Source organism: Acromyrmex echinatior, chromosome 19 (genome assembly GCF_024713525.1).
Source record: "Acromyrmex echinatior isolate Ae372 chromosome 19, ASM2471352v2, whole genome shotgun sequence".
Lineage (NCBI taxonomy): Eukaryota > Metazoa > Arthropoda > Insecta > Hymenoptera > Formicidae > Acromyrmex > Acromyrmex echinatior.
Window position 1 is genome coordinate 888,504 of NC_141870.1, and position 25,029 is coordinate 913,532.

The following is a 25,029-nucleotide window of genomic DNA, read 5'->3' on the forward strand; positions in this document are numbered from 1 at the left end:
AAGACGGAAGGGATTCTGCATCACATTGTGACTGGGGACGAAAAATGGGTTCATTACGATAACCCCAAGCGCAGAAAATCATGGGGAGTTCCCGGCCATGATTCCACATTGACGGCCAAACCGAATATTCACGGTTCCAAGGTCATGCTTTGTATTTTGTGGGACCAGCTCGGCGTAGTGTATTATGAGCTGTTAAAACCGACTGAAACAATCACAGGCGATCAGTATCGAACGCAATTGATGCGTTTGAGCGGAGCATTGAAAGACAAACGGCCACAATACAACATGATAAAGTGATTTTACAGCATGACAATGCTCGACCCCATGTTGCGAAAGTGGTCACATAATGGGAAGTCCTCCCCCACCCGCCGTATTTCTCCAGACGTTGCTCCCTCTGATTATCACTTGTTTCGATTAATGGCACACAGCCTGACTGACCATCACTTCCGGTCTTATGAAGAAGTAAAAAATTGGATCGATTCATGGATCGCCTCAAAAGATGACCAGTTTTTTCGACGCGGGATTCGTACGCTACCCGAAAGATGGGAGAAAGTAATGGTCAGCGATGGACAATGCTTTGAATCATAAATGTATAACCAGTTTTTTACATAAAGCCTCGAATTTCGGAAAAACGGCGGAAGCAAAGTTGTACACCTAATAATATATACTAAATAGATGGATTTAAGCGTCCCGACTTCTCTGAAATTTTTAAGGCTCTCACTGTAATAAAAGATTCATTTATTTTTCATATATATTATGATTATATACTCGATATAATTAATGTGCAGTGAAGAGTATTCCATAACTTTCATATTTGAGATGATACAATACTCGATTTCTAAAATTCTATTGTACACTGTCTACCTCTTTATATGTTGTAATCATTGCTTTCGAAATTTTTTCCGTTTGGATACAGTACAGTATCCAAGCAAATGAAATTGATGTGTTATGTTACGATAGTTATCATAAATCAATTTAAGTAGAAATTTTAGTTAACGTTTTATATACTACATTCCAAAAAACGTTATTTTAGTTAACGTTTTATATACTACATTCCAAAAAATTTCTCTCCGAGGAAAATTTTATTCGAAATATATATAGTACACGTGACATTATATATATATATATATATACTGAATTATATCAAGTAAATTTTTCCTCGTAGAAAATATTTTGAAATGAGTCCAAAGTTATATTTATGGATCATATTTCTTCTGATTTCAAAGTTTACAAATAAATGATGATCATAAAATGTATATTTTTTTCTATTATACTTTTGTAATAAATATGCATAATTTTGATTGCATCTATGAAAGAATGTTTTTAACGACAATGAAAAATATTGTAAGTATACTTTTTAGAGTTCGATTGAAACTTTTACCGAAACTGAAAACGAACGCTCATTACGTGTCAGTTTCTACTGAAACCATATAACTCTTTATAAATATTAATTTTAATATGTGTAATTATTAGGACTGTTTCTTATTGCACTGTGTGTTCAGAAAGTGTGTAATAAAAAAGACCTATTGTTTCAATTGAATTATGATATTTTTGGAGAAGTACTTATATTCTTTGACCAAAATTAGCACAACCGAAATTTCGGTTTTCAATTTCAGCCGAAATTTAATTATTGTTTCAATAAATGATATAAATGTATGATATATGAGTATATCTGTACATCTTTTATAGGATTCTTATTTTCTAATTTCGATTTCGATTAAAATTGTCATGTAGCTGAGTATTTCGGTTCAATTTCAGCAAAAGTTTCGATCGGACTCTAATATTCTTGTTTAGATATATATAATAAATTTTATCCGAACTTGTTCAAATCACAAATACGTAAAATGTTCAAAAATATTCGGAAGAAAACAAACTTTTATACGTATGATGTCATTTGGATAAAATCTTAGACGTTCATAATTTTAAGAACAAAAAAAGATACATTTTTAAAAAAAGTTGACATTTTCATTGGTGTCGATGGATTATTCTTAAATGATATATTTTGGAATTAAATTATTACAGTACAAAATATTTCATTTATATGTGATTAAGTCAATTTTCAATTATTCTAATACAAAGTTTCAATTATTCTAATACAAAGTCCATTTCAACATTTAAATAATCAAATTGTATTCTAAATACAGACGTTTATCTATTTTTCGAAAAATGATTATATAGGTGTCATTTCGATATCATTAATGTGTAAAAGAAACTATCAACATATATGTAATAAAATGAATTGCTGCATATATATTCTTTGGAGTTGAAATATATATTATACCATTATGCACGAGTGCCCTCCATAATGCTCTATTAAATATATTTTAACGAAAACTGTAAAGTTTAAAATGTAGTATTTTATGATGTATTTTAAATTTCAATTTTTTTGTCTTAATAAAATTATTCTACAATCAAATATACAGGATGTCCACAATTTATGCATACACGGAATAATACAATTTTCTTTTTTGTGCTAGGAAAACAATTTTTTTCTCTGGCAAAATTGCTTTCGAACGAAATTTTAAAATAAGAACAACTTTTAAAGTTAATGAATGCGTTAAGTTATACTTGAATCAAAAGCGACAGACATAGTAAATAATAGATCAAAATCAAGTTAACTTGTAGTTGAAACTTATTAAACTGATTAAGTTTAAACTTATTAAACTTATTAAACTTTCACCTACCAACTGCGCTTAGCAGAGAAAATCACTTCAATAATGCTTGCGAGTATCATAATTTTGGATATAGGATGTTGGCAAGAGATTAAATAAGGAAAAAGAGTACACAGTAGTACTGTTTGTTTCAAAATCCTGTTACACACATTGTACAAAGTACATTATCCTTAAGATGTTAGCAAGCACAGAATTACCACTTTTCGCTGCTTGCACCTCCCCAACTTTGAGTAGCAGCAGTTGCCACGGGTGTTGACCACTCCTCTGGAGGCTAAACAGATAACGTCAATTAATAAGCGTACATTGATATTAATGGCCGTTTTCCTTTTAGTAGATAGTCGATATAAACGTCGTTCTGTCCTTGATTGACATTCAATGAATAAATATGAATGACATTTGTGTTGACTGTCTTATGTTTTATATAAATACATGTATAAAAGAATGAATTACAGAGCTATATAAGTCAAAAGAGAAATAGGTAAATCAATTAAATTTAATGAATCGGAAATAAGTATGAATGTGTCCTTTACCTGAGCAGCCCAATCACCGCTTGTTTGGAATGATTGTGTGGCGCCAGCTGCAGGAATAGCGGCAGCTGCTGGAGGTGCTACATCGTCAGCCCAGTTCTCGGTGGCCACGGCGGTAGACTCAACATCGTTCACCCAGCCAGGTTCCGGAGCAGGAGCAGTCTCCACTGGACCAGTGAATTCCTTTGCCGGCGCGATTTCTTTCGCAGCCTGTTCTTCTTTTTCTGCCTAGAAAGATGTTTCGTAACTCGTTATCAATCGCTATAGAGAAATTAATCGAGGAACACTTGCTCCATGTTTATCAGAAAAGATTAAGCCATAAAAAAAACCAACAGATTTGTTTCTGGATTTTATTTTTTCATCATTATGATAAACTTAAAACAAAATAGTAATCGGATGGTACAGACCTCTTCGGGATCTCTGTAAAAGAAGAGATCGACCACAACATCCCACTTGGTCTCACGTGGGATAGATCCCCTCAGGCGCAATACTTCTCTGGCGAGCAGCCACCACATCAAACCAACAGTGTGTAGACTCTTAGTATTACACGGAATCGCAATGTCTACGAAGCGCAGTGGTGAATCAGTATTGCAGAAAGCGATGACTGGAATATTTACATAACTTGCCTCGGTAATGGGTTGATGATCAGTAGATGGATCCGTGACGATCAGTAGACGTGGTTCACGGAAGGCAGCCTAGAAACAAAAGTTAATCATTATGCCGCAATGAATTATTTTTTGAAATATCTAACAATATTGCAACAAAATCAGAAAAGATTAAGCCAATGAAATCAACAAGTATTAATTCTGGAATAAAATGTTTCATCACTTTGATCTTTGTACTAAAAAATTAAATTAAATGAGGTATTCATTTTGTTTTTCACCTGAATTTGATTGGTGAATGCACCTGGGGTGAAACGTCCAGCAATAGGAGTGGCACCAGTATGAGCTGCAAATTTTAAAACAGCTCTTTGACCCGAATGACGGCAGCTGATGACAAAAACTTCACTAGGGTGTTCAATGGCAACAATGGCACGAGCTGCGAGCAATAACTTTTCCCAGGTGTGGCGAAGATTGATGACATTTACACCAGCACCTGTAATTGTAAAAAAAAAAGACATTAATTAAACCTATATAAAAATATAAAACCTATAAAAAATATAAGTTATGTTTAAAGCATTTAAAATATATATTACTTGCCATCAACTCTTTTCTTATAGACGTACTGTTCCATCTGGAAGTTGACGTTTTCAGCACCAAGATGGGTGCCAGCAGCCAACATTTTAGTAACATCATCCTCTTTGAGAGCTAATACGTCTAAACCTCCTGACATTTTAACGTTGTGGTTGAATTACGAGTCAACCTAAAACAGGATTTTATTTTTATCAATTATTATTAAAAATGAGACAAGAATATATTGCTACATTGAATAAGAGCTAAAGATTATTATTTATTTTTCTATTTTCACTATAATTGACAAAGAGATCAAGTGTAATTTTATCATTATCTTTGCATACAAGCAATATAAACTTTTCCTCAATAATTCAATTCTAAAACTTATACAAGTTTTTCTTTAAATATGATAAGTTTTAAATAATTTGGAGTTATATGAAATTAATTCAATTTAGAAAAATAAACGATTTTATATTATAAGCATCAAACGTACAAATTAAATACAACTAATAGGCCATAATTATTATCATTTATCTTATTTATTGTTATTTATTTAATAGATATTTATAGAGATCTATAAAGAAAAGAGACTGTGTTCAATTTGATTGCTCACATGTTTTAAGCAAAACTTGCAAAATAAGGATAGAAGCACTGAAAGCGTCGAAGGCAACCAAAATGTAATAAAACTAGAATTAACCTCAAAATCATAAGTAATTTCAGATTTAAATAGTTTTCGAAATTGTGGTTAATATCCAACTTTTTTACTATCTAAAATGACAAAATGCAAAGATTTAAGCCACGTGTAATGTATTGAAAATTATAAAGCATGCCACGTGCATGGGATACATCTTTTTTCAAACCAATTACAAAAAATTATCATTAGAGCACACTTTATTTGAGAAAAAAATATCTGTGTTATGAATGAACGTGATTATGTGTTTCAAAATTACCTATTTAAATGTTATAGAAATACAAAGCAGAATTGCAATTTGCGATAAAACTTACGTTATGGGATGCCACTAGGAGACTTCGTTGGGAGACTCCAACAGAAAAGGAAGTTGCACAAGTATGTGTCCTGCGCCTGCGCAAATCGCGAGCGTCATAAATCAAAATAGCTGTTATTTTTTAATGAAATAAATAATATAGAAAAGATGATTATCAAGAAAAAGTATCAAAAAATATTAATTATATTTAAGATTAGAGGAGGAAAATGATTTTTTAGACGATAAAAATACTCGAATGGTAACTGCACGGATCAGTGATATAAATTCGGTAAGGTTTGTTCGGTTCGCGTCGCTATGCTAAGGTGCGATTACATGTAAAGGTAAATTTTTACGACAAAGACGAACAATCAATTTGTTGGCGCTTGTAATAATTTCAACCTATCAGAAATTATATATTCCACAATACATGATTTCTGATAGGTTGAAATTCTTATTCTTTGTTCTTTGTTCCCTGTTCCTTTTAAGCCGGTTCTACATTAGTTGCAAGCTGATCGCAAGTTTGTTGCGACAGTCAATATGAAGCGTTAATTTCAAAATGCAAGCTTCAATTTTGTGGACATAGAGGCGCTAAAGTAATAGCTAAATTCCGGACATGGCCGCTCTCAGGCTTCACTCTGCTGTTAGCGACAAAAAGGATCACGTGGTTAAGATTGACGAATATCAAGCGTCCATTTTGATCACATGATCCTTTTTGTCGTTGAAACAGCCGTTCAGAGCAATTTGTGAAAATTTACCTTAACGGACAGCATGCATGGTAAAACCTAATTGTGTCCACGATGCTAGAACTCGGTTCGAATTCTTGGATCCAGGAATGTATCAGTCAATCAACATGTAAAACATGTCAATCAAACAGTTTTTATGAAAAAACGGCAAATTGATCGATTACACATTTCTCGGTCCGAGAATTTGGAATTCGGATCGAGTTTCTAGCACAATGAAATACAGGACTTTACGCTACTAAGTTCCACGGCAAGCATCAACATCCTGTCCAGTCTTGTGTGCAGGAACCTTAAGTTTTGTATATATGTTCTGTATATATGTATGTACATATTCAAAGCCTTTAAAATTAAAAATATTGATGAAAGTTGAAAATAAATAATTTAAAAATATCTAGTCGGTTTTTTATTCAGAATTTTATATTTGATGTTCTTACTTTGAAAAATATTCGATATTATTGAATGATAATAAACAGAAGTTACAGTCTACAGAAGTTTGTGATGTATATTCATTAATTAAAATGGCTGCCATGGCGCCGTACCCGCTACACTATTCGAGAGACAATCTTTGCCGCAAGTTATAACGTAAGTTATTTTCTAAAAAGAGTGAAGAGATTGTATCTTCGAATCTCCATTAACCATGGAAAATCAAAGTAATGAATTAGTGGTGGGAATGTCAACGTTACCCGTAGTATTACCTATAGTAGTGAAGGAGGAACCTTCGGAGCAAAACATTTCTAAACAAGATACACAGCAATCTCAAGTGCAAGATGCAATTTGTATTGAAGAAGACTGTAACGATCAACGTATTGAGTGCACTACTGAAAGTCAAGAAAGTGAGATCCGTGCATTTCTTTCAAAATGCGTTTTTTGTAATAAAGTGTTCACCATGGGTGAGGACGCAAAACTTCTGGAGTGCTTACATGCAGCTTGCATAATGTGCGTTAACAATAAAATCAGCGATCATAATACATCAGTCGATGTAGATATTCTGTGTATGTAAAATATATGTAAACTTCTTTTTTTTATTCTCAATGACCTTTAGAAAAGTTGATGTATATCCGTCAATATTAGATTATTAAATACTATTTGTAATATTTGATTGTTAAATATAGTAATACTGGTTTCTACTTTAATATTTATTATAATTTTACATTAAATTTATTTTATATTTATATTAATGTTATCTTTTGCAGTAGAGAGTAATGTGATTATATGTCATGTTTGCAACGTAACTAGCCAGGTGGAAAATTTGATTGAAAATAGATTTCTGTCAAAATTATTAGAGGAAGAAAGTGATCTAGGATTGGATGATGAAGCTAAGGAAGCTGAGGAAGAAAAAAAATGTACTAGCTGTCATGATAATATTATTGCTACTAGTTGGTGTATGGAATGTGAAGAATTTATTTGTGAAAATTGTGTTATGGTAATTATAAATTTATATTAAATGAAGGAAAAAAAAAATATATATATATACATATATAGTGTATCCTGTGTGTGTGTGTGTGTGTGTGTGTGTGTGTGTGTGTGTGTGTGTGTGTACACACATACACAGGATGTTGCATTTTAAATGATCATCCCCAAAAAGTTTCTTTGTTTGCAATTTTATAGAGAAAAATGTGAAACAACTTTCCAATGTCAAATCAATAACACCATTTTATGTCCCTCTCCACATCATACAATTTTTATCTGAAATATTTTTCCTTAAAATTACGAACAAAAAAAATTTTGGAGCAACGATTGTTTAAAATGCAACACCCAGTATATATACAGAGTTAATCAGAATAGTTGAACCAATTTTTTACTCTAAACAGGCACGTTCGATATTGAATTGTAAAAAAAAAGTTACAAAATTTTATTTTTGTTACAAGCGAAGATATTAAAATGCGCCTATTTCTCAATGCGTCCAAACCAATTCACATGATATATCCACGCATCTGTATTGCTAAGTCGATAATTAGATGTGAAATCGATAATTTTCATAAGATAAAAAAACTGGTTCAGTTACTCTGATTCACTTTGTGCGTGGCATCGCTCGCACGCGCGTGTATGTGTGTGTATGTGTGCATCATGTGCTTGATCTTTTTTATTCAATTTTTGATCAGAAATAGTACTATACGATCCGTGTACGAACTTTAAGAAACACTCTCTGTGTGTATAAATAATCTATATCTCTTAAATGAGAAAATGGAAGAAATTTTTTAAATGAATACCTAAGTTGTAATGTTGATTAATCATGTTGGATGAAACTATTTTAAGGCTCATCAAAGATTGAAGATAACCAAGGATCATATAATTAAACCTAAGGATGAAATAATAAATGATAGAGACAATGTTAAAAGAGGAAATAAGAAGATACCTGGATATTTGTTTTGCACAATTCATTCCCATGAACAGTTATCTTTATTTTGTCAAACATGTGATAGATTGACTTGTAGAGACTGTCAACTTAGTGAACATCGTGACCATAAATATAAATTTATTCATGAAATTGCAGCCGAAACTCGTACTTCTATGTCGATTTTGCTTAAAGAAGTAAGGTAGGATTTATAAAGTAGCTATCAAGTAAAAATATTAAAGGATTGCAGATGTAAGATACAAACAATATTTTTTAGTTACAAACGAGTATTATTAAAAAGTGCGATGAAAGTTATAGAAGATAGACAGATTCTAATATTGGAGAAGAAAAAAAGTCTAGTTCAAGATATAACACAAATGGTAGTACAGTAAGTATTATAAATTAGGGTCCGGAAGTTTGAACATAATCATAAAGCATGCATGAAGAACTAGAGTGAGTCGCATACTTGCTGAAGTAAAATGACAAGATTTCGAGACATATGGCCTATTTAATATAAACAAATCGCGTAGCAATTCTTTGCATGTGCCTCGTGATTGTGTCCTAACGTTCCAGCCTTAATTATAAATACATATGCATTAAGTGCATACACATATATACATAATACATATGTGTATTTGCATTAAGTAATATAATTCAATTAGTCACTTATTCTTTTATCTTATTCTTTTTGTATCAGATTAACAAATGCTATTAATACAAGAGGAAAGCAATTGGTGATGAGGTTAAATGAAGTGTGTGATCAAAAACAGAATACATTAAATGAGAAAAAAGTTGCTTTAGATCAATTGTCTAAACTTACAGATCATTGTATACTTTTTGGTACTCATGCTTTGAAAAAAGGATCGGACATGGAATTATTATATAGTAAAAGGTATACTAAAATTATAGATATCTGTTACACACACACACACACACACACACACACACACACACACACACACACGTTCCTAAGATGGAACATTTGAAATATTACTACAAGCTGTTATCTTTAAAAATATGCATCATAGCAAAACATGTTTCAGAGAAAAGTTATATAATTTGAAGGGGATTGAATAATAGTGAATTTTTAATTAAAAAAAAAATAATTTTTTAATATTATATGAAATAATTTTGATTATTTTGATGATAAATTTTTAAATACTTTACATTTTATATCAGATTCTTGGATGACATTGAGATATTTAAAAAATGGTATAATTAAACTTTCTTTGATTAAGAGCTTTGTACTAATCAATTTTTAAAGTGATAGCGCTGATATTATTTAAGATGTATCGCGCGAAAGATTATATATATCTCTCTATATGTTAATTAACAACGTGTATGGACAATATAAGCGCACATGTTTAATCATCTTGAACATTTTGAAAATGTCTTGATGAGCTACAAGAATATGCGAAATATTTTTAAAGATAACAACTGTAATACTTTAAATGCCTCATGCTATATATATATATATATATATATATATATATATATATATATATTCACACATTATAATATTATTACAGATCTGTTACAAGCCATTTACAAAGAATAAAAAGTAGACGAGCTGATATTCCAAATCCAGAAATACCTGTCAGGATACATTTATCCTTAGAAAAAGTACCAGATTTAATAAAAGGTTTGTAACACTAAATCATTTTTTATCTGACTTTTTATTTTTATACTTTTACTTTATTTTTTACTGTATTGATTTAATCAATAATTAGATAATGCTAATTTAATTAATAATTAGAGATTTAATCTTGAAATTAGAAAATCAATCGAGTATATTTTACATGTAAGCGTAATCCAATTTGTATTATTTCTACAGTGGTGTCATCAATCGGAGCGATAGTCGTCGATGGTAGAGTATATCCGTCCATATCTCCTGTGGCTGCTAATAACAGCACAGTGTCTTATAATGAATCACAAGCCGAACAAAAGCAAATTACGAATTCAATAAATAATACTCACTCTGATAGTGTTATGCCTGTTGTCATTCAGCAGGGATTACCATTACCTGTAATGGTAACACAACAATCCACTAACGCGCCACAGAATTCTTATCAACAAGCGTCTCTGCATCTTCCACAGCAACAGCAGCAGCAACAACAACAACAGCAGCAACAACAACAACAACAACAACATACTCAACAATCACAAAATTATATGCAACAGTATATCGCACCGCACAGTATGTCACCTCGATCATCGCCACAAGCACATCAGCCACGAGTACCGTATTCTGTCAACTATAGTAATAACAGGTTGCAACAATCTCCATTGATGCATCAACAACGTCCATTGGGAACCTGTCATCAACAACAAGTAACATCATCCACACATCCACATCAGCAAGCTCAAAATCTAGATCAACTCGGACAGAACACAAGTTTACGGGGTCTTCTCGCGCATAATTCTATTCCACCGCCTCCATATCCAGCGTTTCGGACATCCACCAATCATGTACCATACCGATTTTCTCCTGGATATAGATACTCTTCAAATAATAACCCTCAGAGGGTCCAAGTACCACCACCTCATACATATCAAGCAACAAATACATCCATTGTACCTGTGACGTCACGTTTACAACAATGTAATTTAACTTCTCCGTCAACGCAGCACATTGGAAATTATCATCCCATCCATCGCTGGCATATACCACAACAAGCAAATCCTTGCCTTCCTTATACTTTGCCTCGACATCAACATATATCTACTTACACATCAGTTCCTACCAATGATACATACAAAATTACTTTAAGAAATCAACAGACTAGCAATAATCAAAAATTTAACACCAATGTAAGTGCCACTTCATGTGACAATCCACCACAGTTGCAAAATTCAGCTACTGTTTCATTGTTACATGCTGTCAGTTCGTCTATACCCAAAACACCTAGTCCTGTCACCACTCCTGGCAAGTCGGATGACACCGAAAAGAGCTTAGATAAATTTTGTCAAAAATCATTGAATGATCTAATGCTCACTATTGCGAAATTAGATAGTAATGGAATCCTAGTGATACCAGAAGCTCAAAAAAATCAGGTAGACTCGGCACAAGTCGATAGTTCCACTGACGAGGATATAAACTCGATAGCTGAGAATGCAACGGGTTAGTTAAACTCGATATTATTTCACTTTAACTTAAAAATGTTACTATACAATTATAACAAACGTAGTTTATAAATCAAAAATTAACAAAAAGAAGAGCATAAAATCACAGCACAAGATATTCTTTGTGATATTTAATATATAATTACGTTAATAAATAATTTAGACGTTTCGGTTACAATCTGGCAATCTTCAGTAAAATTACAAATGTCTATAAAACAGAATTTACATAAATCTAACGTTAAATTCAACGGTCATAAATATAAATATAAATATACATCAATGCATTCTTTCCTCTTGTAAGAGTACATCGTAAAACATGGTTGTAACGCCAGTAATTTCACGCCATCAAGTTAATGAGATGCATGAATTGGGATAATGTTCGAATTTTAGACACAGAATAATCATTAGTCAAAAGAAGAATTTCTGAGATAATATATTTATAAAAATCCAAATAAGTAGTATCAATAAGCAAAGTGACACTGAAGGTTTGTCTAATGTTTATCTGCTTTTTCTAAAGAAAGATCTCTCTCACACTTAAAAATAATTCTAAAATAATCTGAATTTTTGATGCACATATAAATAGTGGACACATATGAAGATATGAACAAATAATAATACACAATATCACGAATTTCCATCTGCATGAAGAAAGTGCTTAAGATTCATTATTTTGTCTGTAATACAAGTAACGAATTGTTAATCCTTATCAAATTGACTAGAAGATATTAACGATATATAATTTTTTAAATTAGAATCTGGCAATTCTTGTTCTACATAATTTGCAATATGACAATTGGCGCTGCAACACATTTTACGATGTATTCTTACAAGAAGAAAGAATGCATTGATGTATATTTATATTTATGATCGTTGAATTTAATGTTAGATTTATGTAAATTCTGTGTTTTATGGATATTTGTAATTTTACTGAAAATGGCCAGATTGTGGTCGAAACGTCTAAATTATTTATTAACATAATTATATATTAAATATCACAAAGAATATTTTGTGCTGTGGTTTTATGCTCTTCTTTTAATTTTAAAAAGTGTTAACTATACTCTTATTTTTTACATAAAAAACTCGACTTAGACTTTTCATTTCAATTTACATGTCTTTTCCAGTAGATAATTCGAAAAGTACAACCGCTTCTATGGTGATGAAGGACGATCCAAATGAAGATTGGTGTGCCGTATGTATGGATGGAGGAGACGCAGTACTGTGCTGCGATAAATGTCCAAAAGTCTTCCATCTTTATTGTCACGTACCTAGTTTAAAATCATTTCCAGAGTAAGTTTTCTATTTATAATGTATCTTTATCTCGCTTTTCCTTTCAACTATTATTAATTAAGCATTTTTTTTTGTAGCGAGAGTGAAACTTGGCAGTGTATGTTGTGTACAAATGTACTAGATTGTTCGGACGATATATCGAACAGTGAAAAAAGATCAAACGGTATGAACGCTAAGGAATTACGAATTGCACAAAGGATTGTCTTAGAACTTTATTGTCAATATGAGCAAAGCTTACCTTTTCGGGAAGTTGTATCGAGTGAGGTAAGCACGATAGGAGCACGACGAGGGAGCATCATTTTTTTCTCAAAGTGAATGTTTGACAAGTCAAGATAATTCAATGAATGTTTTTGTTTTTAGATTACTGATTATCATCGAATTATCAAGAAGCCAATTGCGTTGGATATAATCAGGGATAAATTAAAGTCTGACCATATAGATCATTATACAGATCTAAGACAAGTTATGGCGGACATTAGACTTATGTTCAAAAATGCTTTTACGTACAATCCCGTAAGCTGATGAAGATTTTTAATTCTTATTTTATTTGTCATTGTCACCATTTATATTCTTTTTTTCAGGTGGATTCGCAAGTTTATCAAGAAGCTAGAAATTTAGAAGAGTTTTTTGAAAAGTTGTTATTGAAATGGGCACCAAATTATGCATATGACGATCCTTTCCTCACACCTGACAAGGAAGAAGATGAAGAAGTTTTTCCACCCAATAGAAAATATAGACGCATAATTAGTGATTAATATAGAATAAGTGAATTGTTAAGTGTATCTCGTCGGAATCGTTGTGTTTGGGAGTAAATTATTTTTACGATTTATAATTATCGGATTAAACAGTTAATAACTTGATAGAATGTGATAAATACTATCCACACTTTTTCGCAATATGATAAATACTTAAAATAATTGAAAAGACAAATTACATGAGCATTTATTATATGTTCTCTTTTGAAATATTTATAACAAATTTTTTCGGTTTTTCAGTTAAATTGACGGTATTAAATACTTTAGAACAAGGTGACTATTAATGTATAACTTCGACATGCTTCATTTCTCGAATATACACACACATATATATATATATATATATATATATATATATATATACATACACATATATATGTGTGCATGCGTGCATATCAAAGTGAATCTTAATGGATGTCAATCAATATTTCATCTCAATATTTTATCATAAGAGGTAAAATATTTCTCTCTTATGTGTTACAGTGGTAATTCATCTCCCATGGTAAGATATTAAGACATTCATTAAGATTTACCCTGTATGTATGTGTATATATATATATATATATATATATATATATATATATATTATATATATATATATATAATTATATAAATGACGTGCTAGATTTTTAACCTTAGCTATACATACTTTTTTTATCTTTGATATACACATTTGTGTCCCTCGGATCCCATCCATATTTGTTACCGTAAAAATGGACATATTTTAATCAATTTTTTGTTTCAATCGATAGAAAATTGAAAGGATAAGTTATTAAGGCATAAGTCCATAAAATTGATAGAATTAAAGAGTTTTGAGATATATAGGTTCAAAGAAAAAGAAAAATTTAAAAATACGAAAAAATGTCGATTTAGCAAATTGTACTGAGATTTCTGAGACCCATCTCTTCATTGCCCGTAATCGAGGTCATAAGGGACTTACAGTTAATTTTAACGTCATGTGTATAGCTAGGATTAATTAATAAATTAGATAATATATTTTTAGCAGGGAATGGAAACACGCATTACTTCCTTTTTATCGTTATTTTGTTATAATGACAATTTAATAATAATTTTGCGAAAATTACTTTTATTCGTTACTTGTCGATGCGTTACAAATAACGAAATCTATTTTTCTCAGTAAATAACGTATAATGATGATAAGTTACTTGACTTTCAAAGTCTCTCTTTTAGTGCAAACTTAGCATTTAGATCGTTACAGTCATAAAAAATTGCAACATTATCAAATCGTTATTATAAAAAATATCGGTAAAAGTTACTATAATATATTTCATTTCCTGATGTTAATATGATACACTGCTTGAAGTTTTATCATGTTAGTAAACTATAAAATGCTTAACATATTATATTTGATTAATAATGTAAGTTGATATACAATTATTTGTTGAATAACGATACTTTTTTGTCTTTTGACTCTTATCGTATGCAAAAAATATTTTATAAAATATACATATATAGATAATAAAGTTCCATTTATACTACTTTCACTAAGTAATTAACTTTTTAGACGCAACACTTTTTGTACTTCAAAAAAAATTATTTTAAAAAATCGTGGGAAGACGGCTATGAAACATTTATGTATATTTTTAAATATATTTTCAATTATATTTATATTTTTTTATTATTAAACAGTTTTTTTATTGATTTTTTTATGCAATTAACTTTCTTCTTTGATGGAAAAATTTTGTTGAAATTTCTGAAGATGAATTTTTCAGCAAAAATATTAAAAAATCACCGAAATTAAAATCTACTATTTTTACTAATTTACCTGGTTGAATCCGATTGAATCTGAATGTAATATTAATGTGATATTCGAAAATTTCATACAGTTGCGAATATAGTGTAACTATAATATACAGGAATGTACTAAATTCTTTTATTATACTATATTCGCTGCTGTACGAAAATCTTAAATATTACATTCATATTTATGCTAACGGTTATGCGAAATAATTCTATGCCTTTTGATATACTATTTTAATTTTACTTTTAATTATTTTAAAGATAAATTCAATTTCGGATCTTTATTCCTGCACTGTCTGAACTGGTGTACATCTGAACAGGAGTACGTTCCAAATCTCGATTTTGTACCCGAGTATTACTTTACTTTTGATGTTCACCAAATGCTGAACAAAAATAAAAGATATTCGTAATCTGCTTCGTAATTGACAAGAGTCGAGTTTTGAAATACATCCCAGTGTAATAAATAAAATGAAACAAACGTATATTAGCCGTATTCACCTTAACTTATTGCAACGTATACAGTTTAAACAGTGGAGAAATAAAGAATAGACTTTTTGATTGCATCTATACTATCATTTCTTAGTAATTTTTTATTTTTCAGCTCATGTGAAGCAAGTCTTTAAAAATTAAAGCCGCTGTTTCATTTGTCTTTTTGTCGTACGATAAAAGCATTTAAACTAGTATGTGTATTCTTTACATTTTCACTAAAGAAAAAAAAAAACAAAGTATTTCAATGCATAGTATTTCGTCGTAATAATAAACAGAACACTCTATATATAAAATTTCCAGTCTTTATTCACTTATTATAACGAAAAAAATCAGCATTAAGTTTCAAATTCTAATAAAAATAATTATTATATAATATATCTCTTCATTTGCAATATATCAATTATGTAATTAATTATAACATTCACATTTCATGTACATATATATATATATATTATTTTTTTAAATTCATTTTTACTGAATTTCATTAAAAAGAATCCTTGATGGAAAAAATTTATACATCGTATGAATCCATCAAAAGATTACCATCTTTATCTTTTAACCGTTTTCTTCCACTAGAATAACGTGTTTCTTGAGTACCATCCGCATAAATTAGCTTTATAGTACCATCAGGATATTCTCGTCTCTGAAATATTCAAACAAATATTTATTAATTGATATTAATTCAAATTTGCACGTTTATACAATTCTATTTTTATAAAAAAAAGTAAAATATGCGAATGGGAACAATGCATTTAAAATACAAAATAAAAAGTTGAAACACTCATTCACCTTATGTGCTTTTGTATGAATTTCTTTTTGTCCATTTGGTAAAATTAAAACCTTGTCGCCGTTAACAAAAGTTTGCGCTACTGTTCCGTCTGGAAATAACACTTCGACAGTACCATCGGTCATACGCTTTTCCACTTGACCACTATATACAAATATAATTTTTATTTATTAATGCATTATTTAGAGAATAAAACAAAACAGCAAATTGGAATAAGCGAACATAATAAAATAATAAAATAAACATACTCGGGAAATTCTAAAATCTCTAAGCCATCGGAAGTCGTTGTGTGCCATGTTCGAGTTGTGGCATAAAAATATTTTATTCTCTTATTTTTATCAGTTTCACGAACATCTCCATTGTAATAAATCATTTTTGTAACTTCTTGATCGGGAAAGATCTTTTTGACGTTACCATTTGGATACCAATATTCTATGCGTCCATCAGGAAACTGAATTTGTTTTACAGCATCCATACTGGTCTTACCAATCTGATTCTGAGAAGCGGAAGGATGCAATGTAGAACTTAAATTCTTCTCAAATGACAATGTTCGATCTTTCTTTATTTCTTTTTCTATTTTTATGTCATTTTCAGTTGAATCCTGATTTAATTCACGAGATTTGTTAGTGTAATACTCTATATCATTTGCAACATCAACTGTTGTATGCCTAAGATTTTTGTTTGTAGAACTCGAACAGGATTTACCATTGCCTTTTGCACTCAGATTATGTATTTGTGTAACTACTGGCTGGGCATCACTCAATACATCCTGGTTTGTATGAAATGGATTTTGATTTTCTATTAAATCCGATGTTGCGTCTTTTAATAAATTTTCGTATAAATATCGCTTTTTTACCGCAATGTTTTCTTCCATGAATTTTTGATTGCATTTAGGCTGTGATTCAATTTCAACTTGTTTATACTTTTCCTTATTTGTAAGTACATCACTCGTTATTTGTTCAAAACCATCATTTACTTTAATTGATTTCGTAATCGATTCATTTCGAGTTTTGTCTTCATTTTTATCATCATTGTCAGGAGTGGAAGTATCTGATGAAGTATTCGATGAATCGTGACGCATCTTCGTTGAAGTCTCATTGGATGGAGTCACAACAACGCGTTTGTTAATTTGATTGATAGCTGTCGTAATTACTTGCCCCGTATTCCTCCTAAGATTTCTGATGTTTGTTCTTTTAATATTTTGTAAATTCCCGACTTCTTGTTTCAATTTTGATATTTCTACTCGTAACACACGAAGCTCGCTTTTGTATCTTGATTCAGCAGCATTCCATCTACTTTCTTTGATATTCAATTCATCTCTCAATTCTTCTAATTGCTCTTGCAGATTTTGCGCCTTTTGTCTTTCCATTTTACTTTGCTTTGCCTTCTCCTGAGCATCGCGAATTCTATTTTCCATTGCTATCTTCTCACGCGCTATTTTCTTTTTCTCCTCTTGTAATTGGTTTTCTACTCTTCTTCTATTTTCCTCAAAATCCTTTTCCTTTTCTGCATATTGTTTACATCGAATTATCTCCTCTTCTTGTAATTTTCGGCGTTGAAACAACAAAGCTGAACTTTCCTTTCGAAATATGTCTATTTCTTTTTCAAGTTCTAATAAACGATTTTTTAAAAGGTCTGTTTCGGAAATATTCATTTGATTAACATGCTTCTCAGATAAATAACAATCAACCTCTCTCACATTCGAACATATTTTCGCTATCTCTTCCGTTATTTTTTCCGGTTCGCTTTTCAACATATATTCTTTCTTTTTATGTGTACGTAACTCTCGAGCGTCCGATGATGATGATGACGATAATGACGACGACAAAATAGATCGCTCTTCATCAGATGTTTGAACAATTTCTTCAATTATTGGAGTACATTCGTTATCATAGCATGTATCTTTGTTGGACGATTCGTCATTATAATTTAAAGCATTTTCTTCTTCGAGAACATGTATAGTTTTCGTCAAATGATTATATGAATCTTTTTTGTTATATCCTGTTACGTCTTGCTGCAAAGACGATTGTCTTGGAGTGTCGATCGTTTTTTTATTGCTGATAATGTTCAAAGGGGAAGTATGAATTTGTTCCTTATAATTAAATGGCAGTTTCTTTTTTACATTGCACGATTCTAACGTATCAATGGAACAATCATTCCAATTCTGTTGTTCGAGATAATCATTTAAAGAAGAATTACTTACTATATCAGATACATCGGTTGAATCTATGGTTCTATATTCATTATATTCTGAAAATCTAACATGATGATTGACATCCGCTTCACTTTCATATGTTAATTTACATTCATTTCTCGTAGAAATGTCCCTCTCTTCATCATTATTCGACATTACTGTGATAATAGATGTATCATGATTTTCTGGATGGTCTATGTACGCTTCATTGCTTTCCAACACTTGATTAGCAGGTATAAAACAGTTCTGTGTCGTTTTTGGGATATTAGTATTTGTGATATCCCCGTAGCGATTGATAGTGGCGGCGTTAGTATGAGAATGTTTATGAAACTCAAACTGCTCAACCTGGCACTGTACATCTGATTTTAAATTTCTAGCGTGTGCAACTTGTTGAATCGGCTCGATCATATCACTTGTTTCTCCACTTTGTTGTTTTTTACTTGCTACAACGCTGCTCTCGCTTGTTTGACTTAATTTATTCTTTATTTTAAATGGTGTAGACTGCTGCAAGAATGCAAGTACTGTACTTGAGGTTGAACAAAAACTAGAATTTTCCGCCTTTTCTTCTAAGAGTTCAAATATTCTTACCTCCTCTAATTCTCTCTCTGCTTTTGAATCACAGTCTGATATATTAGTTTCTGATAAATGTTTTGATCCATTAGAAGTAACGTTATGTGTGACTTGGTTAGTAGAAATAATAGATTTATTAAAAATCTTCGGTAATGGAACAGTTTTCAAGCTTAATTGTCGCTTTCCATTTGCAATAGAAACATTATCCAAAATTTTTGGAGATACATGTCTACGTGCAACAGAACTCTCGCACTTATTACTCCTATCAATATGTTGAGTATTAGAAGATAAAGACATGTTATACCTTTTCGTAACTGCAATTGAAGGACGCAAATTTGCAGACATTTTAAATCTTGACAGTCCTTGACCTTTCTTTAAAAATGGTTTCTTTGTCTTAATCTTTGTATCTGTGTGTGCTTTTGACATAATTTCTGATTCTTTCCATAATTTTTCTTCTAGTATTGTTTGAAAATCTTTTTTCGATGAAGGAAGAGGTATGTCATCAATTGAGACACAATTATTTGAAACGTCATTCAATGAGAGTGGTTTTATACCTTCTATTAATGAATCACTTAATTCTTTTTTCTGTGACAATGCACCAGAACTGTAATCTTTCATAGAACTTTTATTTTTATCAGCAACTGTAGAAATGTAATCTGATGAATCGTCACTTTGCTCCTGATTATAATCTTTGTATGCTGAAATAGCATTTGTTGATATTCTTTTATTCATTGTTTTTAATATTCCATCTGAATTTTTCGCACTGTATTGAAGCTTTGAAGCATTATCAGGCATTGTTTCTTTTACATTCATCTCATTCTCCTGCATGACACATGTGTCCTCCGTATTTCCAATAATATCAAAGTGTGTTGGCAAACCAAGTGCTTTGTAAATACGATCTTGTTCGTGACTTAAAATCTCTCTTTGCATTCGTTGTTGCTTCAATAATTTTTCTTGTTGTTCTATTTGCCATTGCTTTAATTTTTGCAAGCGCTCAGCTACAGACGCTTCCACATCCATGATATTTATATCTAAAATAGTTAAAATTTGAAAAATTATTTTTTTTTAATTTCTATCAGTAATTTTGAATGCATATAATAAAAATAAAAACAGCTTACTTGAAAAAGTATATAATGCCTTTTTTAAAGCATTGAAAAATGCAATACCAAATGAAGCATATGCAGTTTGATATACATATAAATATATTTAAAGCTCAAATAAAACAAACTGCATTTGAGAATCACGAAAAAAAATTTGATGTCCAGATACTCTGAAAAAATATAATGAAATATAAATATAATTTATAAGTGACATTTATAAATCTGTTCTTGCTAAAGTTTGATTTTATATTTAAAATCCTAAGGCCTTGTACACAATGAAAGAAACATTAGAGAATTAAATATTAAATATTAAAAAAACAAAAAATTAAGAATAAAGATTAAACGCGTACACAGAGCTGCGCACAAAAGAAGAAATATTAGAAATAGAAATACATGTTGAGATTTCAACCTATTAGACATTAGTTATATCAAAATACATGGTTTTTAATAAATTAAAATCTTAATATTTATTCCTAACATTTTTCCTCCATTGTGTGCAGGGCTTTACATACAATGAATACAAATATGATATGAAATATGTAAATATCTTATTTGTATCAACTGTAAGTTATGTTTAACCTCTATTTGCAATATTTAATATCTCTAATTATTTATTTATTCCTGTTTTTATTTCTCCCATTATGTATAGGGCCTAATATTAAATAAATATTTTATATATATATATATATATATACACTCACGCACCCCTATACTATGTATATATATATATATGTGTATATACATATATTGAATGTAAATACTAAATAAATCGGTCTAATTCAATCAGTTTTCACTGAGAGCGTCACGCGTCGCATCATAAGTTAACCAATCAAAATATCTCATTTCATAAATAATCATAACCTCTCTCTCTCTCTTTCGTGACGCGGCGTGACTCGCTCAGTGGAAACGCGCCCATACTTTAATCGAGAAAATGGCGCTATCTTGTGCGAGTAAGTATCTGTGAGAACATAAATCATGAATGTTATTTTTTATTTTAACTATCCTTATGTGATGCTTATATTTATGTCATGCAAATTTACACGACGATACTTAACACAAAATTAAGAAGAAATTGTTGAAGAAATAAGAAATTTCATACCGGCACTGTCGGCAAGCATAACCTAGTCTCCATTTCCGTTGCACATATAACGCGCATGAAGCATGAAGTATCATTTTATCCTTGTTCGCAGAGTGTTAAAGAAGGATAAAATGATGCACATTATGCGTACAACGAAATGCAACCTTAGAATATTCTAATGATTTAATCCTATAATATACATATAATAATAAGATGGATTTGTTAATAAAAAGAAAATTTTACGAAGATACAATTACATTTATTATCTTGTAGATTATATAATTGTAAGTGCTTATTTATAATGTTTATGTATACATTAATATGTATAAATGTATTATGTATATAACTTATTAATTCAATTAGTAATATCTATAAAACAAATTATAATTCATATATTTAAATCTTAATATAATAAAATTTTGAGATGTAATAAAGATTGTTATAAATTTTTATAATTTTCAGTTTCTAATGAAGTACCAGAGCATCCAGTAATATCTCCTGTCTCTGGCTCAATATTTGAGAGACGTCTCATAGAAAAATATGTGACTGAAAATGGAGTAGATCCTATTAGTGGCAAAGAACTTACCATTGAACAACTTATTGATATCAAAGGTATTTTTAAACTCATATTTTTTTACATAATTATTTTTATTTAATTTATAATCTTTTCTATTATAGCAACTCCAATTGTCAAGCCCAAACCACCTAGTGCAACTTCTATTCCAGCAATATTAAAAATTATGCAAGATGAATGGGATGCTGTTATGTTGCATTCATTTACATTACGACAGCAACTTCAGACTGCAAGACAGGAACTGTCTCATGCTTTATATCAACATGATGCGGCTTGCCGTGTGATTGCTAGATTGACTAAGGAAGTTACTGCTGCTAGAGAGGCTCTTGCTACTCTCAAACCACAAGCTGGAATTGTTCAGGCTACAATTCCGCAACCAGTATGTTATCATTATTTGATTGATTATTCTTGAATTTCTTTAAATTATAAATATTTAATAATATCTTAATTTACAAAGTCATATAGGTTTTATTATATATATATATATATATATATATATATATATATATATATATGTACATATACATATAAAAGCATAAATATATATATATATATTTGTTTTCTATTTTATGTATATTATAAATTGTAAATATGTTTATAATTCTTAATAAGTTATATTTTCTTCCTTAGGCTGTGGCAGTAGAAGCTGGTGGCACAGCAACACAACCAATGGAACAAGCTGGTATCACTGAAGATGTAATACAGAAACTTCAAGAGCGAGCAACTGTTCTTACTCAAGAGCGAAAAAGGCGTGGACGGTCAGTACCAGAAGATCTTATGCCTCAGGACAGTATCCGGTCATTCCAAACTCTCGCATCACATCCTGTAAGCTTTTGTTAAGTTTTATAAAATTTTCAAAATTTACTGTTTCATTATTAAGAATTTTTATAAATATATAATGTTATAAATATATAAGTTTAAATAAAGTTAGAGCTGCATTAAAATAGAAATCTAATGATAATATACAATACAATAATAATTATTATATAATTCTAAAGATTTTTAAGAAATAAAAAATGAATGAATTAATTATTATTAATGTTAAAAATAATTATGTTAATTTTCAGGGACTTCACTCTGCCAGTGTGCCTGGAATTCTAGCACTTGATATTCACAATGCAGATACTAGCAAGATTTTAACAGGTGGTGCTGATAAGAATGCCACTGTTTTTAACAAGGATACTGAACAAGTAGTGGCAATCCTTAAAGGACACACAAAAAAAGTGCGCAATCAATTTAAATTGTCGTTTTATTACTTTCTTAAACATACTAATTTTTTGAATTATCTTAGGTTACACGAGTTATTTATCATCCAGAGGAGGATGTAGTAATGACTGCGTCACCCGATACTACAATTCGTGTATGGAATGTTGCTACCAGTCAAACAACATTATTATTGAAAGCTCACGATGCACCTGTGACTGGATTGTCTTTACATCCAACTGGCGATTATCTACTGAGTTCCTCTCTAGATCAACATTGGGCCTTTTCAGATATACGTACCGGCAGATTATTAACTAAAGTATGTTTTTAATTAACACATCATTATATTTAATTAAAAAGGTTATGGTATGATAAAAAAAGTCCTACACACATCACGCTTGATTGTTTAAAGATTGCAGGACAAGCAGGACAACCGTTGACAACTGCACAATTCCATCCTGATGGTTTGATTTTCGGCACTGGCACTGCGGATTCTCAGGTGAAAATCTGGGATTTAAAAGAACAATCTAATGTAGCAAACTTTCCGGGACACACTGGTCCAATCACGGCGATTAGTTTTTCCGAGAATGGATATTACTTGGCAACAGCTGCGGAAGATTCATGCGTCAAGCTTTGGGATTTGCGTAAATTGAAGAACTTCAAGACATTACAATTGGAGGAATCTTATGAAGTGAAGGATATTTGCTTTGATCAAAGTGGAACTTATTTGGCTGTGGCAGGAACGGATGTCAGGTAAAATGTTGAACAATAATAAATTAAACTAGATCGCTATATATGAATAAATCAAATAAATAATCAAAGGACGAAGTTGAAATTATCTTATATTATTAGTCCTTGATGGTTATTAGTTATTCGAAAGTGTTGATACTAATATAAAAAATTAATCATATACTAATTAATAAATATCCTATTAATAAAAGTCTTATATTAAATAAAATGTCTTTAAAAATTTTACTGTGTCTCAATTGCAGTATCACATATTTTAATAATATTTTAATTTATTGTTTTAATAATAATTTAAATTTGCCATGAGATGTATTAACATTGTATAATATAACTTAATTTAAGATTATATTATATATGTTGTATTGTTTTAGGGTATACCTCTGTAAGCAATGGCAGGAATTGAAAGTCCTAAATGATCACACAGCCGCTGCCACTGGCGTTCGTTTTGGAAAGCATGCACAATATATCGCGTCTACTAGTATGGATAGAACATTAAAACTGTACGGATTATCATAAATAGAAATATACTGATTATTATTTTTAATTGAATTAGAAGATTACTTTATAAATGTCTAATCGATTCGATAAATTTGACTTAACTTTTTTTAAATGTTTCTTATGTTATTAAATACAAAAATTAGAATAAGTAATAAATAATGAACATAGTAAGTTCGTAATATTGTAAGGTCTATTCAATCTTTGCATTTTGGACAACGTATCTTCAAAAGTGAATCTTATGTAAATTAGAAATTTGTTATGCTTTTTTCTTTCAAATGTGAATTATATGAGGATTTTTCAGCTAAACTATAAAATTTTAAATATTGCTAAGCTATAAATTTTTACAAAAAGTACATTATATACAAATAAATAACAAGTACGATTGTGTAAACTACAACTTTGATTTTTAATCATTAAACCACATACGTGCATCT

General features: G+C 30.4%; 4 protein-coding genes across 9 annotated transcripts; 2 read left to right on the forward strand and 2 right to left on the reverse strand.

The window, feature by feature from the left end:
- Positions 1-2,791: 2,791 nt before the first annotated feature.
- sta (stubarista 40S ribosomal protein SA) lies at positions 2,792-5,491 on the reverse strand. Its single transcript, XM_011058267.2, has 6 exons — positions 5,377-5,491; positions 4,399-4,561; positions 4,083-4,294; positions 3,607-3,894; positions 3,203-3,427; positions 2,792-2,943 (listed from the first exon to the last, which is right to left on the reverse strand). Exons 2-6 carry the CDS (start codon positions 4,529-4,531, stop codon positions 2,866-2,868), a joined length of 936 nt encoding a protein of 311 aa, XP_011056569.1. The 5' UTR covers positions 4,532-4,561; positions 5,377-5,491; the 3' UTR covers positions 2,792-2,865.
- Positions 5,492-6,114: 623 nt separating this feature from the next.
- On the forward strand, positions 6,115-16,080 carry LOC105147337 (E3 ubiquitin-protein ligase TRIM33). 2 transcript variants are annotated; one of them, XM_011058269.2, is made up of 11 exons: positions 6,115-7,086; positions 7,288-7,517; positions 8,351-8,631; positions 8,707-8,817; positions 9,127-9,321; positions 9,959-10,071; positions 10,264-11,550; positions 12,677-12,839; positions 12,917-13,103; positions 13,200-13,352; positions 13,421-16,080. In XM_011058269.2, exons 1-11 carry the CDS (start codon positions 6,732-6,734, stop codon positions 13,592-13,594), a joined length of 3,249 nt encoding a protein of 1,082 aa, XP_011056571.2. In that variant the 5' UTR covers positions 6,115-6,731; the 3' UTR covers positions 13,595-16,080. The 2 variants fall into 2 exon arrangements, with proteins under 2 accessions (XP_011056571.2, XP_011056570.2); XM_011058268.2 differs by having other exon boundaries at positions 6,116-7,086; positions 12,674-12,839.
- Positions 16,081-16,132: 52 nt separating this feature from the next.
- On the reverse strand, positions 16,133-21,345 carry Sas-4 (spindle assembly abnormal 4). Of its 4 annotated transcripts, XM_011058271.2 has the most exons (6): positions 21,201-21,345; positions 20,514-20,665; positions 19,414-20,426; positions 16,880-19,329; positions 16,634-16,775; positions 16,133-16,487 (listed from the first exon to the last, which is right to left on the reverse strand). In XM_011058271.2, the coding sequence occupies exons 3-6, from the start codon at positions 20,413-20,415 to the stop codon at positions 16,356-16,358; spliced, it is 3,726 nt and encodes a 1,241-aa protein (XP_011056573.1). In that variant the 5' UTR covers positions 20,416-20,426; positions 20,514-20,665; positions 21,201-21,345; the 3' UTR covers positions 16,133-16,355. The 4 variants fall into 4 exon arrangements, with proteins under 4 accessions (XP_011056573.1, XP_011056572.1, XP_087272026.1 ...); XM_011058270.2 differs by having other exon boundaries at positions 16,880-20,426; XM_087415900.1 differs by having other exon boundaries at positions 16,880-20,426; positions 21,197-21,309.
- Positions 21,341-24,992, forward strand: Prp19 (pre-mRNA processing factor 19). 2 transcript variants are annotated; one of them, XM_011058272.2, is made up of 8 exons: positions 21,341-21,445; positions 22,036-22,185; positions 22,252-22,526; positions 22,778-22,972; positions 23,215-23,370; positions 23,439-23,669; positions 23,763-24,103; positions 24,469-24,992. In XM_011058272.2, exons 1-8 carry the CDS (start codon positions 21,427-21,429, stop codon positions 24,611-24,613), a joined length of 1,512 nt encoding a protein of 503 aa, XP_011056574.1. In that variant the 5' UTR covers positions 21,341-21,426; the 3' UTR covers positions 24,614-24,992. The 2 variants fall into 2 exon arrangements, with proteins under 2 accessions (XP_011056574.1, XP_087272028.1); XM_087415902.1 differs by lacking the exon at positions 21,341-21,445 and adding an exon at positions 21,668-21,857.
- Positions 24,993-25,029: the final 37 nt, after the last annotated feature.

Excerpts from the sequence above, each read along its gene's own strand:
- Prp19 (XM_011058272.2), top strand. Across the intron at positions 23,371-23,438 it reads TTAAAGGACACACAAAAAAA|GTTACACGAGTTATTTATCA; the intron begins GTGCGCAATCAA and ends GAATTATCTTAG. Across the intron at positions 24,104-24,468 it reads GTGGCAGGAACGGATGTCAG|GGTATACCTCTGTAAGCAAT; the intron begins GTAAAATGTTGA and ends GTATTGTTTTAG.
- Sas-4 (XM_011058270.2), bottom strand. The coding sequence starts at position 20,415 with ATGGATGTGGAAGCGTCTGTAGCTGAGCGCTTGCAAAAATTAAAGCAA. Across the intron at positions 16,776-16,879 it reads GAGATTTTAGAATTTCCCGA|TGGTCAAGTGGAAAAGCGTA; the intron begins GTATGTTTATTT and ends ATTTGTATATAG. Across the intron at positions 16,488-16,633 it reads TTCATACAAAAGCACATAAG|AGACGAGAATATCCTGATGG; the intron begins GTGAATGAGTGT and ends TGAATATTTCAG.
- sta (XM_011058267.2), bottom strand. The coding sequence starts at position 4,531 with ATGTCAGGAGGTTTAGACGTATTAGCTCTCAAAGAGGATGATGTTACT. Across the intron at positions 4,295-4,398 it reads CTATAAGAAAAGAGTTGATG|GTGCTGGTGTAAATGTCATC; the intron begins GCAAGTAATATA and ends TTACAATTACAG. Across the intron at positions 2,944-3,202 it reads GCGGTGATTGGGCTGCTCAG|CCTCCAGAGGAGTGGTCAAC; the intron begins GTAAAGGACACA and ends TTATCTGTTTAG.
- LOC105147337 (XM_011058268.2), top strand. The coding sequence starts at position 6,732 with ATGGAAAATCAAAGTAATGAATTAGTGGTGGGAATGTCAACGTTACCC. Across the intron at positions 10,072-10,263 it reads AGTACCAGATTTAATAAAAG|TGGTGTCATCAATCGGAGCG; the intron begins GTTTGTAACACT and ends TTATTTCTACAG. Across the intron at positions 11,551-12,673 it reads GATAGCTGAGAATGCAACGG|TAGATAATTCGAAAAGTACA; the intron begins GTTAGTTAAACT and ends TGTCTTTTCCAG.